The following is an 18,654-nucleotide window of genomic DNA, read 5'->3' as shown; positions in this document are numbered from 1 at the left end:
TGGCTTCAGAGTGAATTCAATCAGATATTTAAAGAAGAGTTGATATTTATTCTTCTCAAACTATTCCAAAAAATAGAAAAGGAAGGAAAGCTTCCAAATTAATTTTATGAAGCCAGCATTACCCTGATACCAAAAACAGATAAAGACACAACTAAAAAAGAGAACTACAGGCCAGTATTTCTGATGAACATTGATGCACAAATTCTCAACAAAATACTAGCAAATTGAATCCAACAATACATAAAAAAATCATTCACCACAATCAAGTGGGATTTATTCCTGGGTTGAAAGGGTGGTTCAATATTTGCAGATCAATCAACATGATACATCACATCAATGAAAGAAAGGATAAAAACCATATGATTATTTCAATAGACACAGGTTCAAAAACCATTTGACAAAGTACAACATGCATTCATGATAAAAACCCTCAACAAAGTAGGTTTTGAGGTATACTTCAACATAATAAAGGCCATTTATGAAAAACCCACAGCTAACATAATCCTTAATGGGGAAAAATGGAGAGGTTTTCCCTTAAGATCAGGAATAAGACCAGGATATCCACTCTCACCACTTTTATTCAACATAGTATTGGAAGTCCCTAGCCACAGCAATCAAACAACTAGAAGAAATAAAAGAAATACCAAATTGGTAAGGAAGAATAAAACTTTGACTATTTGCAGATGGCATTATACTGCATATAGAAACCCTAAAGGTGCTACCAAAAAACTACTAGAACTCATAAATGAATTCAGTAAAGTTGCAGGATACAAAATCAATGTACAGAAATCTGTTGCATTTCTTTTTTTTTTGTTTGTTTGTTTATTTTTGAGAGAGAGAGAGAGAGAGAGCGAGCGAATAAGGGAGGAGCAAAGCGAGAGGGAGACCTGGAATCTGAAGCAGGTTCCAGGGTCTGAGCTGTCAGCACAGAGCTTGATGCGGGGCTTGAATCCACAATGGTGGATAATGACCTGAGCCAAAGTCTGATGCTTAACTGACTGAGCCAACCAGGCACCCCATCTGTTGCATTTCTATACACTAATAATGAAGCAGTAAAATGAAAAGTTAAGAAAACAATGCCATTTTTAATTGCACCAAAAATAATAGGGAATAAATCTAACCAAAGAGGTGAAAGACCTGTACTCTGAAAACTTAAAAACACTGATGAAAGAAATTGAAGTTGACACAAAGAAATGGAAAGACATTCTATGATCATGGATAGGAAGAACATTCTTAAAATGTCTATGCTACCCAAAGCAATCTACACATTTTATGCAATTCCTATAGAAATACCAACAGTATTTTTCACAGCCCTAGAGCAAACAACTCTAAAATTTGGAACCATGAGAGACCTTAAATAGCCAAATCAATCTTGAAGAAAAAAACCAAAGCAGGAGGCATCACAAACCTGGACATTAGCCTGTACTACAAAGTTGTAATCATCAAGATGGTATGGTATTGGCACAAAAACAGACACGTAGACCAATTGAATAGAATAGAGATCCCAGAATTGGACCCATAAATGTATGGCCAGCTAATCTGACAAAGCAGGAAAGTGTATCCAGTGGAAAAAAGAGAGTCTCTTTAGCAAATGGTGCTGGGAGAACTGGACAGCAACATGCAGAAGAATGAACCTGGACCACTTTCTTACACCATTCACAAAAATAAACTCAAAATGGATTAAAGACCTAAATGTGAGACCTGAAACCATAAAAATCCCAGAGAAGAACACAGGCAGTAACTTCTTTGACATTGGCCATAGCAGCTTTTTTCTAGATATGTCTCCTGAGGCAAGGGGAACAAAAGCAAAAATAAACTTTGAAACTACATCAAAACAAAAACTTTCTGCACAGTGAAGGAAGCAATCAAGAACCAAAAGGAATGGGGGAAGATATTTGCATATGACATATCCAGTAAAGAGTTAGTATCTGAAAAATATAAAGAACTTATACTACTCAATACCAAAAAACAAATAATCCAATTTAAAAAATGGGTAGAAGATGTGCACAGACATTTCTCCAAAGAAGACATCCAGATGGCCAACAGACATATGAGAAGATGTTCATCATCCTTTACCATCAGGGAAATGCAAATCAAAACTACAATGAAATATCACCTCAACCTGTCAGAATGGCTAAAATAAAAATACAAGAATCAACAGGTGTTGGTGAAGATTTGGAGAAAAAGGAACCCTCGTGCACTGTTGATGGGAATGCAAACTGGTGCAGCCACTGTGAGAAAGAGTACAGAGCTTCCTCAGAAAGCTAAAAATAGAACTACCCTATGATCCAGCAATTGCACTACTAGGTATTTATCCAAAGAATACAAAAACACTAATTCAAAGAGATACATGCACTTCTATGTTTATAGCAGCATTATTTACAATAGCCAAATTATGGAAGCATCCCAAGTGTCCATCAATTAATGAATGGATGAAGAAAAAGTGATATGTATGCATGCATGTATGTATGTGTGTGCGTGTATATAATGGAATATAATTCAGCCATAAAAAGTAATGTAAACTTGCCATTTGCAACAACGTGGATAGAGCTAGAGAGTGTAATGCTGAGTTAAATAAGTCATTCAGAGAAAGACAAATGGCATATAGTTCTATTCATATATGGAATTTAAGAAACAAAAAAAAAATGAACAGAGGGGGAAAAAGACAGAGAGAGGCAAACCAAGCAACAGACTCTTAACTATAGAGAGCAAACTGATGGTTACCAGAGGGGAGGTGGGTGGGGGATGGGTGAAATAGGAGATAGGGATTAAGGAGTGCAGTTGTTGTAATGAGCACCGGGTGATGTATGAAAGTGTTGAATCACTGTATTGTACACTTGAAAGTAATATTACACCATATGTTAACTAACTGAAATTAAAATAAAAACTTTAAAACAAAAAGATAGGTTAATGGATGGGTAGAAGGATGCAGAGATAGGTAGATATGTGATAAAGCAAACATGGCAAAATGTTAATTGTAACATCCAGTTGGTATGTGTATGGATGTTCACTGTAGAGTCCCCTTAACTTTTTTCTATGCTTCAAAGGCATCAAAATTGGCAAAGATGAAGTCAAACTTTCACAGTTTGCAGACGACATGATACTCTACCATGGAAAACCTGACAGACTCTACCAAAAGTCTGCTGGAACTGATACATGAATTCAGCAAAGTCGCAGGGTAAAAATTAATGTACAGAAATAGGTTGCATTTTTATACACCAATAATGAAGCAACAGAAGGAGAAATAAAGAAACTGATCCCATTCACAATTGCACCAAGAATCATAAAATACCTAGGAATAAACCTAACCAAAGATGTAAAAGATCTGTATGCTGAAAACTATAGAAAGCTTATGAAGAAAATTGAAGAAGATACAAAGAAATGGAAAAACATTCCATGCTCTTGGATTGGAAGAATTAATACTGTTAAAATGTTAATACTACTCAAAGCAATCTACACATTCAATGCAATCCTAATCAAAATTGCACCAGCATTCTTCTCAACAAGCAATCCTAAAATTTGTATGGAACCACAAAAGACCCCGAATAGCCAAAGTAATATTGAAGAAGGAAACCAAAGTGGGAGGCATCACAATCCCAGACTTTAGCCTCTACTTCAAAACTGTAATCGTCAAGGCAGTGTGATTTTGGCACAAAAACAGACACATAGACCAATGGAATAGAATAGAGAACCCAGAATTGGACCCACAAATGTATGGCCAACTAATCTTTGGCAAACCAGGGAAGAGTATCCAATGGAAAAAAATCTCTTTAACAAATGGTGCTGGGAGAACTGGACAGCACCGTGCAGAAGAATGAAACTAGACCACTTTATTATACCATTCACAAAAGTAAACTCAAAATGGATGAAGGACCTGAATGTGAGACAGGAAACCATTAAAACCCTAGAGGAGAAAGCAGGCAACAACCTCTTTGACCTCAGCCACAGCAATTTCTTTCTCGACACATCTCCAAAGACACGGGAATTAAAAGCAAAAATGAACTATTGGGATCTCATCAAGATAAAAAGCTTCTGCACTGCAAAGGAAACAAGCAACAAAACTAAAAGGCAACCGACGGAATGGGAAAAGATATTTGCAAATGACATATCGGATAAAGGGCTAATGTCCAAAATCTATAAAGAACCCGCCAAACTCCACAACAAAAAAACAAATAATCCAGTGAAGAAATGGGCAGAAGACATGAATAGACATTTTTCTAAAGAAGACATCCAGATTGCCAATAGACACATGAAAAGATGCTCAACATCACTCCTCATCAGGAAAATACAAATCAAAACCACACTGAAATATCACCTCACGCCAGTGAGAGTGGCTAAGATGAACAAATCAGGAGACTATAGATGCTGGAAAGGATGTGGAGAAACAGGAACCCTCTTGCACTGCTGGTGGGAATGCAAACTGGTGCAGCTGCTCTGGAAAACAGTGTGGAGGTTCCTCAAAAAATTAAAAATAAAACTACCTTATGACCCAGCAAAAGCACTGCTAGGAATTTACCCAAGGGATACAGGAGTGTAGATGCATAAGGGCACTTGTACCCCAATGTTTATAGCAGCACTTTCAACAATAGCCAAATTATGGAAAGAGCCTAAATGTCCATCAACTGACGAATGGATAAAGAAGATTTGGTTTATATATACAATGGAATACTACTTGGCAATGAAAAAGAATGAAATCTGGCCATCTGCAGCAATGTGGATGGAACTGGAGGGTATTATGCTAAGTGAAATAAGTCAAGCAGAGAAAGACAGATACCATATGTTTTCACTCATCTGTGGATCCTGAGAAACTTAACAGAAGACCATGGGGGGGGGGGAAGGGGGGAAAATGTTAGAGGGAGGGAGGCAAACCCTAAGAAACCGTTAAATACTGAGAACAAACAGGATTGATGTGGGGTGGGGAGAGGGGAAATTGGGTGATGGGCATTGAGGAGGGCATCTGTTGGGATGAGCACTGGGTGTTGTATGGAAATAAATTATATTTAATATAAAAAATAAAGTTTTCACGCTAAAATATTGGAAAAAATAAATAGCAAAATGGAAAAAAGGACAGCAAATATATTAATAAGAACCGATTATATATTACTAAATGGATTATATATAGTTCATTAAACAACCAGCTTAATCATAAATATATTACCACCACATAATAAATCACAAATAATATATAGGCATACTTTATTTAGGGCTGCCCCAAACAGTGCTGAATTGAAATAGTGATGGTTATCTCAGAAATATTTTAATATTAAAATACATATGTATTCAATAATACATATAAATTCACTTATTTTTAGAAATTAAATAATACTCCAACAAATGTAATTTAAATATTGAAGCATGAACTGTCCATGATCTGTTTGCTCTTAGATCCATTCCTTGGCATTCCCTGATTTACTCGGTGTCATAATGGGGCTGACCTGGCAGGATCTTTTCTCAGGCTCCCCTGTCAGCTGGGTTGGGAGGGACTGATAGGAAACAGAAGAGCAGGTAAGAGGAAAGCCTAGGGTGTTTCTCCTCTTCTCTGCCATGGGCAGCATCTTAAGCAGTCGCTGCATCTTCTCTGTGACTCCAGTTCTTATCAGACATACCTGCCATGGTCCCTGCTTTCCCCAGTAATCTTAAACTCTGGAAGCCCTTATCACTACCTCCTTCTTTTGTCCCTCCAGCCACAGAAGTGGTAGTGGCTTCTTGTTGCTAAGCTCTTTAAGTTGCTTCACCGTCCTGTGTTTAACTGGGCTCTTCTGTTCCTTCTCTACATTGAATTCCCTCTCCTTCAACATTTAGAATGGTCCTGTTTTCCTGATTGATCCCTGCCTGATATATATAATCTTAATGGAGAGGGTACATGGATGGAATATTTTTATTTTTTTTAAACTGAGGATGGACACTTTCCGAAAGAAGGTAGCAAAGAATCAGAAGCTGAAGTTTGCCTGGGAATTGTGGGCATATGGCAGGGGGATGAGTCTGAGCTTTCCTGGCCCTGAAATGAATAGGTTCAGGGCAGGGACACCCATGCAACAGAGTGCAATGGAAACAAAGAAGTATATACATACATTTATTGCAGCACTGAACACTGTGGTAACACAGTTTTTTTAACTTGCATGGAGTGCAACAAATTGAGATCCATCAAAGGCTCATAGGTAGAGTTGGTGAGTGGGATTCACCACAGTTTGATTGTTCTTTCTTCTGTGACTTTTCTAATGTTATTATTCTGGTAAATGTGTTTGATGCATAGGGGCTGATAAAGTTGTGCAAATAGAAGTGTTGGTATTATGCTGGGTGTGTAAAATGCTAATTTTCTGTAGTGGTTGATATAATAAAGGAAATATATGGTATACAGCAGCAGTCCAGTGGGGCTTGCTGAAAATTCTCACAAAATGGAGGTGGCGAAGAGGACCGGTTCTGTAGCCAGACTGCCTGGTTCCAGCCTTGGTACTGCTGGCTTTCCTGTGATGTGTCCTTGGGTAAATTAAGTAACCTCTCTGCCTCACTTTCTTCATCCATACGCTGAGAGTAATCACAGTATCTACTTCATAGGATTATTGTGAACATAAAATGACTTAGTACATGTGCCCTTAGCATAGCTCTGGAACACTCAGTAAATGTAACCATCACCATTATTATGAACGGCTCAGAAGCATCACTGTAACCCAGGAGGAAATAATCAGCAAATGTCTGAACAGGGGTGGTAGGAAATTATGGCCACAGGCATGTCATAACTTCAGGGACTTCAAAGGGAGTGAAACCATAACTGCTGACCTATGATGCAGGAAGTGTGCCTCCCTTCATGGGACCCTTGTGGTAATGTCCCCCTTCAGTGCTGATACAGCTCATGCTCCCTTTTCCGGGAGTGCATTCCACTTGAGAAACAGAGTTCACTTGGAGGTGTGGTTTCCCCTTACTAGGTTTTTGGTCTTTTGTATGTCCCCTTACTAGATTTTGGAGACTCCCTTCATCCTAATCTAGTTCTAGATCCCTTTCTCAGACTGTAATTTTGTAATAAATACATATCTTTTTTTATTGTGGTCACCCACACTCAAATTCACTTCCTGTGTTTGTGGAATCTTATTCAAGACTTGGGGAGAAGCAGAGTCCACTCCATGGTCGAGGCCAAAAAGCCAGTTATTTTTCCTCCCTTACAGCTTGAGTTTAGGCTGCCTAACTTCAGCTATAATAGAGTCTGCCCAAGAACTGGAAATCTGTGGTGAGTTACCTAAAGAAGCAGGGTCAGTTTAGAATTTCTTGTGGTGGTGGGTAGTGTCTGTGGCATCCAGCATCCACTGGTGGTTGTGTCTGCAGTTTTAGCAGGGTTCCCTAAGCTTCAGGTGGTGGCAGTCCAGCTGTGCCATCCAACGTTCAGTGGTGATGGCTTAGCACCTAACCAGGCTATTCCTGGCATGTGGCTTTAGCAGTGGTTCTGGTTACCTATATTTTCCTGGTTTCTTCTGATATTTTAAGCCTAGTTCTTCAGTCTTTGTGCTGATTCTATGAATTACAAAATAGCTTTCAATGAATTCATTTTTTCTTAGTAATTAACCAGGGTTGGCTTTATTGTTTGTCCTGTTCTCCTTCTCCTTCTCCTTCTCCTCCACCTCTTCTTCCTCCTCCTCCTCCTCCTCCTCCTCCTCCTCCTCCTCCTCCTCCTCCTCCTCCTCCTTCTACTACTACTACTCAATGGCTGCCTGTTTATGTCAGAGCTAATGTATCCATTGTAGAAAAGTCTGACCTTTATCTGTTATAGTTCTTTAAGCCTCAGTTTCTAAAGTACGGGCTTTGTGTACCCAGACATAATCAAATATGTTTCTTGTCAGAAAGTTGCCATATTACTGCAATATGCATTATTTCTATCCAGCAGATTTCAACTTATCAGACACCTACTGAATATTGTACAAGACAATGGTCAGACTTTGCAGACACAAAGTCAAAGAAGACATGGTTTCTTCATGCTTGTATTTAGAATTAGAGCTGTTTAATTTGTTTTTTCATGGTGTGATTTGGGCAAACCAACTCAGTCATGCCCAAAGGGGAAAAATGAATAGGTAGGATTAAGGGTGGGGAAGGAAGTATAACATGCTGGTTAAAATCATTTTTTTCTTTTAATGTTCATTTATTTTTGAGAGAGAGAGACAGAGTGCAAGCAGGGGATGGACAGAGGGAGAGAAGGAGACGCAGAATCTGAAACAGGCTCCAGGCTCTGAGCTGTCAGCACAAAGCCCAGTGCGGGGCTTGAACTCAGGAAGTGTGAGAAAAATAATTTATTTCTCTTAGTTCATTAATTTAAAATTCCAGTATAATTAACATACAGTGTTATATTAGTTTTGGGCGTACAATTCAACAATTCTATACATTATTCGGTGCTCATGATGATAAGTGTATACTTAATCCCCATCACCTATTTCAGCCATCCCCCTACCTACCTCTCCCTTGGCAACCACAGTTTTTCTCTATATTTAGGAGTGGTTTTTTGTGTTTGTTTGTTTGCTTATCTTTTTTTCTTTGCTCATGTGTTTTGTTTCTTAAATTCCACATATGAGCAAAATCATATGGTGTTTGTCTTTCTCTGATTGACTTATTTCACTTAGCATTATATTCTCTAGATCCATTGATGTTGCTGCAATTGGCAATATTTCATTCTTTTTTTACAAAAAAAATTATTTTTAGAGAGAGAGAGAGCAAGCAGGTTGGGGGGAGAGGGGGAGAGAGAGAGAATCTTAAGCAGGCTCTGTGCTCAGCATGGAGCATGACGTGGGCCTCAATCCCATGACCTTGGGATCATGATCAGAGCAGAAGTCGAGTTGGATGCTCAACTGACTGAGCCACCCAGGAGTCCCAATTTCATTCTTTTTTTTTTTATGACTGAGTAATATTCCATTGTATATCTACATCACCTCTTCTTTATCCACTCATCAGTCAATGGACACTTGGGCTGCTTCCATATTTTGGTTATTGTAAATAATGCTGCAATAAACAAAGGGATGCATATATCTTTTCAAATTAGTGTTTTCATATTCTTTGGGTAAATACACAACAGTGGAATTACTGGATCTATTGTTAATTCTATTTTTAATTTTTTTTTTTGAGGAGACTCCATACTGTTTTCCACAGTGGCCGCACCAGTTTGCATTCCCACCAGCAGTGCATGAGAGTTCCTTTTTCTCCACATCCTTGCCAACTCTTGTTTTTTCTTGTATTGTTGATATTAGCCATTCTGACAGGTGTGAGGTGATATCTCATTGTAGTTTTGATTTGCATTTCCCTGATGGTAAATGATGATGAACATGTTTTCATGTGTCTATTGGCCATCTGGATGTCTTCTTTGGAAAAATGTCTATTAATGTCTTCTGCTCATTTTTAAATTGGATTATTAATTTTGGAGTGTTGAGTTTTATAGGTTCTTTATATATTTTGGATACTAACCCAGTATCAGATATATCAGTATCAGATATATCATTTGAAAATATCTTCTCTCATCGAGTAGATTGTCTTTTAGTTTTGTTGACTGTTTCCTTTGCTATGCAGAAACTTCTTTTTTTTTTTAATGTGTACTTGAGAGAGACAGAGAGAGAACACAAGCAGGGGAAAGGCAGAGAGAGAGAGGGCACAGAGGGTCTGAAGCAGGCTCAGTGCTGACAGCAGACAGTCCAATGTGGGATTGACTGTGAGATGATGACCTGAGCTGAAGTCAGATGCTTAATTGACTGAGCCACCCAGGTGTCCTGAAGCTTTTTATTTTGATTTAGTACCAATAGTTTACTTTTGCTTTTGTTTTCCTTGCCTCAGAAGACATATTTAGAAAAAAGTTGCTTTGGCCAATGTTGAGGAAGTTACTGCCTGTGCTCTCTTGTGTCATTTTTATGGCTTCAGATTTGACATTCAGGTTTATAATCCATTTTGAATTTATTCTTGTATAAGGTGTTAGAAAGTGGTCCAGTTTCATTCTTTTGCATGTTGCTGTCCAGTTTTCCCAGCACCATTTGTTGAAGAGATTGTCTTTTTCCCATTGCATATTCTTGCCTCCTTTGTTATAGATTAATTGACCATATAATAATGGGTTTATTTCTGGGATCTATTCTATTGACCTATGTGTCTATTTTTGTGCTAGTACCATACTGTTTTGATTACTACAGTTGTAGTATATCTTGAAATCCAGGCTAGTCGGGATGTGAAGTGATTCCATACAAATTTTAGGATTATTTGTTCTAATTCTGTGACAAATGCTGTTGGTATTTTGATAGGGATTGCATTAAATGTGTAGACTGCTTTGGGTGCTATAGACATTTTAACAATATTTGTTCTTCCAAACTATGAGCATGGAATTTGTTTCCATTTGTTTATGTCTTCTTCAATTTATTTCATCAATGTTTTATAGTTTTCAGAATACAATCTTTTACCTCCTTGGTTGTTTACTACTAGGTATTTTATTATTTTTGGTGCAATTATAAATGGGATTGTTTTCTTATTTCTCTTTCTACTGCTTTGTTATTAATGTATAGAAATGCAACAGATTTCTGTATATTGATTTTGTATCCTGCGACTTTCCTGAATTCATGTATCAGTTGTAGTAGTTTTTTGGTGGAACCATTATGGTTTTCCATATACAATATCATGTCATAGCAAATAGTGAAAGTTTTACTTCTTCCTTACCAATTTGGATGACTTTTATTTCTTCTTGTTGTCTAATTGCTGAGGCTAGGGACTTCCAGTACTGTGTTGAATAAAAGTGGCGAGAGAAGACATCCTTGTCTTGTTCCTGATATTAAGGGAAAAGCTTTCATTTTTTCACCTTTGAGTATAATGTTAGCTGTGGGTTTTTCATAAAGGACCTTTATTATGTTGAGGTGTGTTCCCTCAAAACCTACTTGGTTGAGGATTTTTATCATGAATGGATGTTGTACTTTGTCAAATGCTTTTTCTGCATCTATTGAAATGAATGCATGGTTTTTATCCTTTAAAATTTTTTTTAATGTTTATTTATTTTTGAGAGAGACAGAGTGTGAGTAGGGGAGGGGCAGAGAGAGAGAGAGACACACACACACACAGAATCTGAAGTAGGCTCCAGACTCCCAGCTGTCAGCACAGAGCCCGATGCGTCAATGTGGGGCTTGAACTCATGAACTACGAGATCATGACCTGAGCTGAAGTCAGATGCTTAACCGAGTGAGCCACTCAGGCACCCTTCTCTTTTTTCTTGCTGATTTGAAGTATCATATTGATTGATTTGCAAATATTGAACCACACTTGCAATCCAGGAATAAATCCCACTTGATTGTGGTGAATGATGTTTTTTTTATGTATTGTTGGTTTCAGTTTGCTAATATTTTGTTGAGAATTTGTGCATCTATGTCCATAAGAGATATTGGCCTGTAGTTCTTTTTCAGTGGTGTCTTTATCTGGTTTTGGTATCAGGGTAATGCTGGCCTCATAAAATGAATTTGGAATAGTTCTTTTTTTTTGAACTGGTTTGATGAGAATAGGTATTAACTCTTCTTTAAATGTTTGGTAGAATTCACCTGTGAAACCATCTGATCCTGGACATTTGTTTGGGACTTTTTTGATTACTGATTTAATGTCATTGCTGGTAATAACTTTGTTCAAGTTTTCTATTCTTCCTGATTCAGTTTTGGAGACTATGTATTTCTAGGAATTTGTCAATTTCTTCTAGGTTATCCAGTTTGTTGGCATAGTTTTTCATAATATCCTCTTAAAGTCCTTTTTATTTCTGTGGTGTCAGTTATTATTTCTCTTCTTTCATTTCAGATTTTGTTTGAGTCTTCTTTTTTCTTTCTTTCTTTCTTTCTTTCTTTCTTTCTTTCTTTCTTTCTTTCTTCGTGTGTTTTCGTGTTTTTTTTTTATGAGTCTGGCTAAAAGTTTAGCAATTTTGTTGATTTTTTTTTTTCAAAGAACCAGCTCCTGGTTTTATTGACTTCTACTGTTTTTTAGTTCCTATTTCACTTATTTCTTCTCTAATCTTTATTATTTCCTTCCTTCTGTTTTTGGGCTTTGATTATTATTCTTTTAGTAGCTCCTTTAGGTGTAAGGTTAGGGCTATTTAAGTGTAAGTTTCTTTGAGATTTTTCTTGCTTTTGAGGTAGGCTTGTATTGCTATAAACTTCCCTCCTGGAACAGCTTTGGCTGTGTCCCAAAGATTTTAGACTTTTGAGTTTTCATTTTCATTTGTCTCCATGTAGTTTTTGATTTACTCTTTAGTTTCATGGTTAACCTATTCATTGTTTGTAGCATGTTATTTAACCTCCATGTATTTGTGTTCTTTACAGATTTTTTCTTGAGGTTGATTTTTTGTTTCATAGCATTGTGACTGGAAAAGATGCATGGTATGACTTCAATCTTTTTGAGTTTGTTAAGATTTGTTTTTTGGACTAACATGTGATCTATTCTAGAGAACGTTCCATGTGCACTTGAAAACAATGTGTATTCCACTGTTTTAGGATGGAATGTTCTCAATATATCTGTTAGATTCATCTGGTCCAATGTGTCACTCAAAGCCACTCTTCGTGTTGATTTTCTGTTTGAATGATCTATCCATTGATGAAAGGGGAGTGTTAAGTCCTCTACTATTATCATATTTCTATCAATTATTTTCTTCATATTTGTTAAAAAATGCCTTATGTATTTGGGTGTCACTATGTTGGGTGCATAAATATTTACAATTGTTATATCTTCTTGTTGGATTGTTCCCTTTATGATTATGTAGTGTTCTTCTTTGTCTCTTGTTATAGTCTTTGTTTTAGTCTATTTTGCCTGATATAAGTTTGCTACATTGGCTTTCTATACACTTCCATTTGCATGATAAGTGCTTTTTCCATCCCTTCACTTTCAATCTGCATGTGTCTTTTTTTTTTCAGGTTTTAAAACTTTTTATTTGCACATTCAAAAAATTGTATATTCCAATAATTAAAGTTGTTTGAACAAAAAAATGGTTCTGTGATTAAACTGCAAATTACAGTTTGCAGGACACCTTGGGCCAGCTTGGTTTTTACTCTGGATTTCACTCTTGTACCACCCAGCTTCTCTCTTCACCAGCATGCAAGTTCTTTCCCTTCCCAGCCAGCCAGACAAGCAGAAGGGAGAGGTAGGCACGGCCCTTGTTGTCAGTATTTCTTGATTCTTTGATGTAAAAAGGGGCAGCACAGTCATTTAAACTTGATCCAACCTCTTTGCATCTTACAAAGTTAAACAGCTGAAAAAAGTAAAATAAGAAGGCAATGCTTGTGGAATGTACAGTGCATATTGACTGTGCATGCCTCATTATGATTTGCCTGCTTGCTTTTCCTGTTCAGTTGTTTCTTTTGAAGTCAGTGGATTTTTCTTTTGCGTTTCTGTCTTCTTCAGTTTCAACTTATTGAATTTCTCAATCTCAGCCATAATGGGTTTGTCAAACATGGTTTCGGGAGAAAGGAATGAGGTGTGGGAGTGAGCAAAGTCCTGTCTGCACAGTGGCTGCTGCATGAGTACCAATCTGCATGTGTCTGCATCTCTCGTAGGCAGCGTATGGATGGGTCTTTCTTTTTTTATCAATTCCATCACCCCATGTCTCTTGAATGGAGGATTTAGTACATTTATATTCAAAGTAATCATTGACAGGTATGTACTTATTGCCATTTAGTTACTTTTTAATGGTTGTTTTCGTAGTTCTTTTCTATTCCTTTCTTCTCTTGCTTTCTTCCCTCATGGTTTGCTGGCTTTCTTTAGTGATATACTTGGATTCCTTTTTTTTAAAAAAAATTTGCATATCTATTATCAGTTTTTTGAGTTGTGGTTACCTTTAGGTTTATATGAAACATCTTGTGCATATAATAGCCTATGAGTCCATTCTAAAAGCACTACATTTTTACTTCTACCTCCCCATGTTTTATGTATATAGTGCCATACTTTACATGCTTTCATTTTATGAATCCCTTGACTGGGTCAAGGGATATAGATATACCTAATAGATATATTTAATTTTGCTGCTTTTGTGGTTTCTACTTTTCTTGCTCCTGCTTGTGATCTTTCCTCTTCACTGAAAGAATTCCTTTTAATATTTTTTGTAAGGCTGGTTTAATAGTGATAGATTCCTTTAATTTTTGTTTGCCTGAGAAATTCTTTAATTTTTTTTAAGTAGGATTCATACCCAGGGTTGAACCCAACATGGGGTTTGAACTCACAACCATAAGATCAAGGCCTGAGCTGAGATCAAGAGTTTGATGCTTAACCAACTGAGCTACCCAAGAGCACCTGTATGAGAAATTCTTTATCTCTCTTTCTATTCTGAACGATAGCCTTGTTGGATGAAGCATTATTCATTGCAGGTTTTCTTTCAGCACTTTGAATATATCATGCCACTCCCTTCCGGCCTGCAAAGTTTCTGCTGGAAAATCATCTGACAGCCTTATGTGGTTTCATGTATCTGTAACTGTTTCTTTTCTCTTGCTGCTTTTAAAATTCTCTCTTCTTCACTAATTTTTGCCATTTTAATGACTGTGTGTCTTGGTGTGGGCTTCCTTGGGTTGATTTTGTTGGTGGCTCTCTGTGCTTCCTGGATCTGGATTTCTGTTTTCTCCCCCAGATCTGGGAAGTTTCCAGCTATTATTTCTTCAAATACATTTTCTGCCCCTCCCCTTTCTCTCTCTTCTCCTTCTGGGATTCCTATAATGTGAATGTTGTTACATTTGATGGTGTTGCTGAATTCCCTTAATCTATTCTCTCTCTCTCTCTCTCTTTTAATTAAGTTTTTTTTCTTTCTCCTATTCAGCTTGATTGCTTTCCATTACTCTGTTCTCCAGGTTGATGATTCATTTTTCTGCTTCCTGTAGTCTACTATTTATTCCCTTTAGTGTATTTTTAATTTCAGCTTCTGTTCTTCATTTCTGATTGGTTCTTTTTTACATTTTCTTTCTCTTTGTTAAGGGTCTCATTGAGGTCCTCCACTCTTCTCAAGTCCAGTGAGTATCTTTATGACCATTACTTTAAATTCTCTCTCAGGCATATTACTTATCTCTGTTTCCTTTAGCTTTCTTGCTGTGATTTTTGTCCTGTTCTTTCATTTGGAACATATTCCTCTGTCTCTTCATTTTGTCTAACTGTCTGTGTCTATTTTATGTGTTAGGAAAGTCAGCTACATCTCCTGCTTTTTCAAGTAGTGGCCTTATGAAGAAGAAGTTCTGTGGTGCCCCATAGTGCAGTGTCCTCTGTTCCCCAGAGCCTAGCACTTCAGGGATGTCTTCTATGTGTCTTATACACACTCTACTGTTGTGGCTGAACTGCATTTGCCTTCAGTCCAGTCATCTGCAATGGCTCCCTTTGCCTGTTATGGGTAGTGTTTGGTCCCAGTGTTGTTAATGGCCCAATCTGGGGCCACCTTGGGCTTGAGCTGAGTTAGATCAGGTGTTTTCCAGAACTGTGGTTGCACTAAACTGCAGGATGTTCTTACTGTGTTGTTCCTCGGGAGACTTTCATTGGTGGGTGGGGCCTGTAGTCAGACTAGATGTCTGCCCCCAGCCCACTGCTGGGGCTTCGGTCAAACTGGTATGAGTAGTTATCTTCCCCTCTTCCTGGGGCAGGAATAACTGGAGTGGTATTGGCCCATGTTGCTGCTAGCACACTGCCATGCTTGTGGCGCCACTCTGGATGGACTTCAGCCAAGGGCAGCTTGAGTGGGGTGATCTCTAGGAGAGCATGGTGGTGGGCTGCATGATGTTATCAAAGTTTGTGTAGGTCTGCTGTGGGAAAACTGGCACTGCTTTGGAAAACTGCTGAGGGCAGGTTGGATAAAACCTTGATATAGAGGTCTGATCAGCCAAGGTTCACATCCCAACTCTTATCTGTAGTGTCAAAAAGACAAATTATTAACCTCTCTAAACCTCAATCTAGTTATCTGTAAAGTGGGGAAAATAATACTTATATGTTCATGTTATTGTGAAGTTTAAATGAGATAATGGATATGAAGTGATTAGCACAATGCTTGGTACATGATTAAGTGCTTAGTAAAGTGGTGCCCACATCCACATACTGGAACAGACTGTTCAGAGAGATTGCAGAATTCCTAGGTTAAGTACAACTCTCAAGAGCAGAAACTTTGCCTTGATAGTCTATAGTAGTTTGCATAGTCTCCTTGACCATGAGTCCCTATTTTTTTCCTTTCGTTTTCTAGTTCAATTCTATTATATTATTCTTAAAACCAGTAGTAAGAAATGTATGTTTTCTTCCAGCATGGCTAAACCACAGTTTTAAATAGAAACAGGAAAGTTTTCTTCTACTTGATGCTCTTTAGCAGTATTTTAGTAGAATTTTTGGCTGCAGCATCACATCGAGGCAGTATCCTTCAGGGAACTTCTCTGTCCTTTTTCTAGGTTGGTGTGGTGTCCTGATACAGACTCAAGAATAGTTTTTCTCTTCAGTTGCATAAGTATGTACTTTACATACATTGACCTCTTTGCCTTTTTCCTGCTTACTCATGGACATTTGCCACTATTTGATATGATAGCCCTGAGTTTTCTGTTTCAAAAGATATTTATGATGCATGAACCTCCCTTCTAGCATTTTTTCCCCATGAGGACCAAGAAAAGTGATTCGTTTACCCAATTTGCTATCTGATCTTTTGATGAGTGTACCTTTTTTAGACCTTGATCATTAAATTGTCATTCAGATTCTTCAGCCCACTTTTTTTTTTTTTTAGTGTGTTGTAAAAAGTGTTTTGTTGCCTTTGGAGTCCTTTTCAAAGCATTTCTCAAATTATATTTGGTCTAGTTTTCAGTTTTAAGGTTAACCTGCTCTGTTTGTGGGTTTCCTTTCCTTTTGTGGGCTACTTTTCTATTATTAAAACCTGATTTTCTTTTAAACCCCTGTAATTGCTGTTTTGGCCATCAGTCAGACAGGTGGAGTTTTTGTTTGTTTGTTTGCTCTTGGAAGAGTTTTTAATTAAAAAACATGTTTTTTAGTACTCCCTTCCCAATGCTAATTACAATTTTATTTTTGGCTTCTGATGTGGTGTTTGAAAAAAGTCTCTAGGCTTCTATTTAATTTCACTTTTCATTCATTTCTCTCCCTACCCAACTCCTGAATTTGCTTATGTTTCAACCAGTGGAAATGATCCCAAATGAGGGGTGTAGACTGAAGTTCTAGTGCCAGGACAGCTTCAAAGTTATTGTGTGACTTTGGTTGGGTCATTTGACTACTTGGCTCCCAATTTCTTCATCTGTGAAATGAAAAGAGTGTTCATTTACTCAACAAGTATTAAGCAAATGTTAAACTGTAGGCAGTATGTTAGATGCTGGACAATCTGCAATGAACAAAAAAGTCAAGATGCTTCCTCTCATGGAAAGTATATTCTAGTGCCATTAAATGATATAAACTCCAAGGCTCTTTGGAATTTATGGCACTGTATGTGATACTTCCACTTAGTTCCAATTCTCTTTTAAACAGAATAGAAAAAAATATAATATGTCTGAAGTTTGTTTTTGGCTTTTGGGAATTCTTTTGGCTTAAGATAAATACTTTACACTTTGTCCTACAGGGCATTCCATGGAAACCAGTGTGAGATGTTCTTTCTAGAAAAGATTCAAGTCAAAGCTGCATACTATATCCCTCTCTTAAAGTGAATCTTAGAACACCTTTGGAAATACACTTCAGAGCTCTGCTTTTTAAAGTACACTAAAAAAAAAGGAATTACCAAGTAATTAAGACTGACCTTTATTTAGATGTGGGAGTCAGCATCAGTGAAAGAGGAAATGAAAGTTTTCTTGGTTGCTGCCTGTATGATAATACTTATTGAGTTATAAAATTGAAATTATCTCTGGACTATAAATATCTTTATTGGGTATCAGTAATAATTATAAATAAGTATGAATAGAAAATGTATATATTTTATTGTTTGGTTGACAATAAATTATGTGACATATATCTTGGAAAAATATTCAGCTGATAAGCTTTTTTTTTTAATTCTAGTGTAATTAACATGGGCTGGTAAAGTTTTAAACTCACTTGCTAATGGAATTTTAGGGCTGCAGGAACTACCACAATAGAAGTTTTTAAAAGAATATTTAAGCCAAGTCTTCTCTCCTTTTCCCTTCATATCCCTTTTAAAATGGGCTATTTGTGGGAATGAATATGTCAGGTAGTAAGAAAAGGTTGGAATCATATTGGGGTAATTTTGGAATTATTATCAGAGTGGAGCTACCTGAAAGGATTGTTTATAATGGATAACAGCTGTCAGGAAAAATAAAATAGAATGAAAGATGTAAGCAAAGTGACAGAAAATAACTGATGAGTTGGTGGAAAATTAAGAAAACATCTTGCATGAAAATCAACTCACAACAGGGATTTGCTTGATTTTATGGGAAAAAATTAAATATAGGGGTGCTTGGGTGGCTCAGTTTGTTAAGCTTCCGACTTCAGCTCAGGTCATGATCTCACTCTTTGTGGGTTTGAGCCCCTTGTTGGGCTCTGTGCTGACGGCTTAGAGCCTGGAGCCTGCTTTGGATTCTGTGTCTCCCTCTCTCTCTGCCCCCCTGCTGCTTGCTCTCTGTCTCTGTCTCTGTCTCTCTCTCAAAAAAGTGAATAAACATTTAAAAAATTTAAATTAAGAAAATAGTAAATGTTAATTTTTGTCTGTTTCTCAAATTCTGTCTTATCAGGGTG

At 37.3% G+C, this 18,654-nt stretch overlaps 1 protein-coding gene and 1 long non-coding RNA gene across 3 annotated transcripts in view; one reads left to right on the top strand and one right to left on the bottom strand.

Moving 5' to 3' along the window:
- Positions 1–18,654, top strand: part of LOC109270080 (uncharacterized) — a 529,587-nt gene that overhangs the window by 66,950 nt on the left and 443,983 nt on the right. The window lies entirely within an intron of this gene.
- LOC109270079 (thymosin beta-4-like) lies at positions 13,123–13,419 on the bottom strand. Its single transcript, XM_053908125.1, has one exon. It carries the CDS (start codon positions 13,417–13,419, stop codon positions 13,285–13,287), a length of 135 nt encoding a protein of 44 aa, XP_053764100.1. The 3' UTR covers positions 13,123–13,284.

The sequence above is a fragment of the Panthera pardus genome, unplaced genomic scaffold (genome assembly GCF_024362965.1).
Source record: "Panthera pardus isolate Hobbes unplaced genomic scaffold, ASM2436296v1 HiC_scaffold_20, whole genome shotgun sequence".
Lineage (NCBI taxonomy): Eukaryota > Metazoa > Chordata > Mammalia > Carnivora > Felidae > Panthera > Panthera pardus.
The sequence above is the reverse complement of the archived record's forward strand: the minus strand, read 5'-3'. Positions and strand labels throughout refer to the sequence as shown.

Bases quoted from the DNA above. Each gene is read 5' to 3' on its own strand.
- LOC109270079 (XM_053908125.1), bottom strand. From the start codon at position 13,419: ATGTTTGACAAACCCATTATGGCTGAGATTGAGAAATTCAATAAGTTG.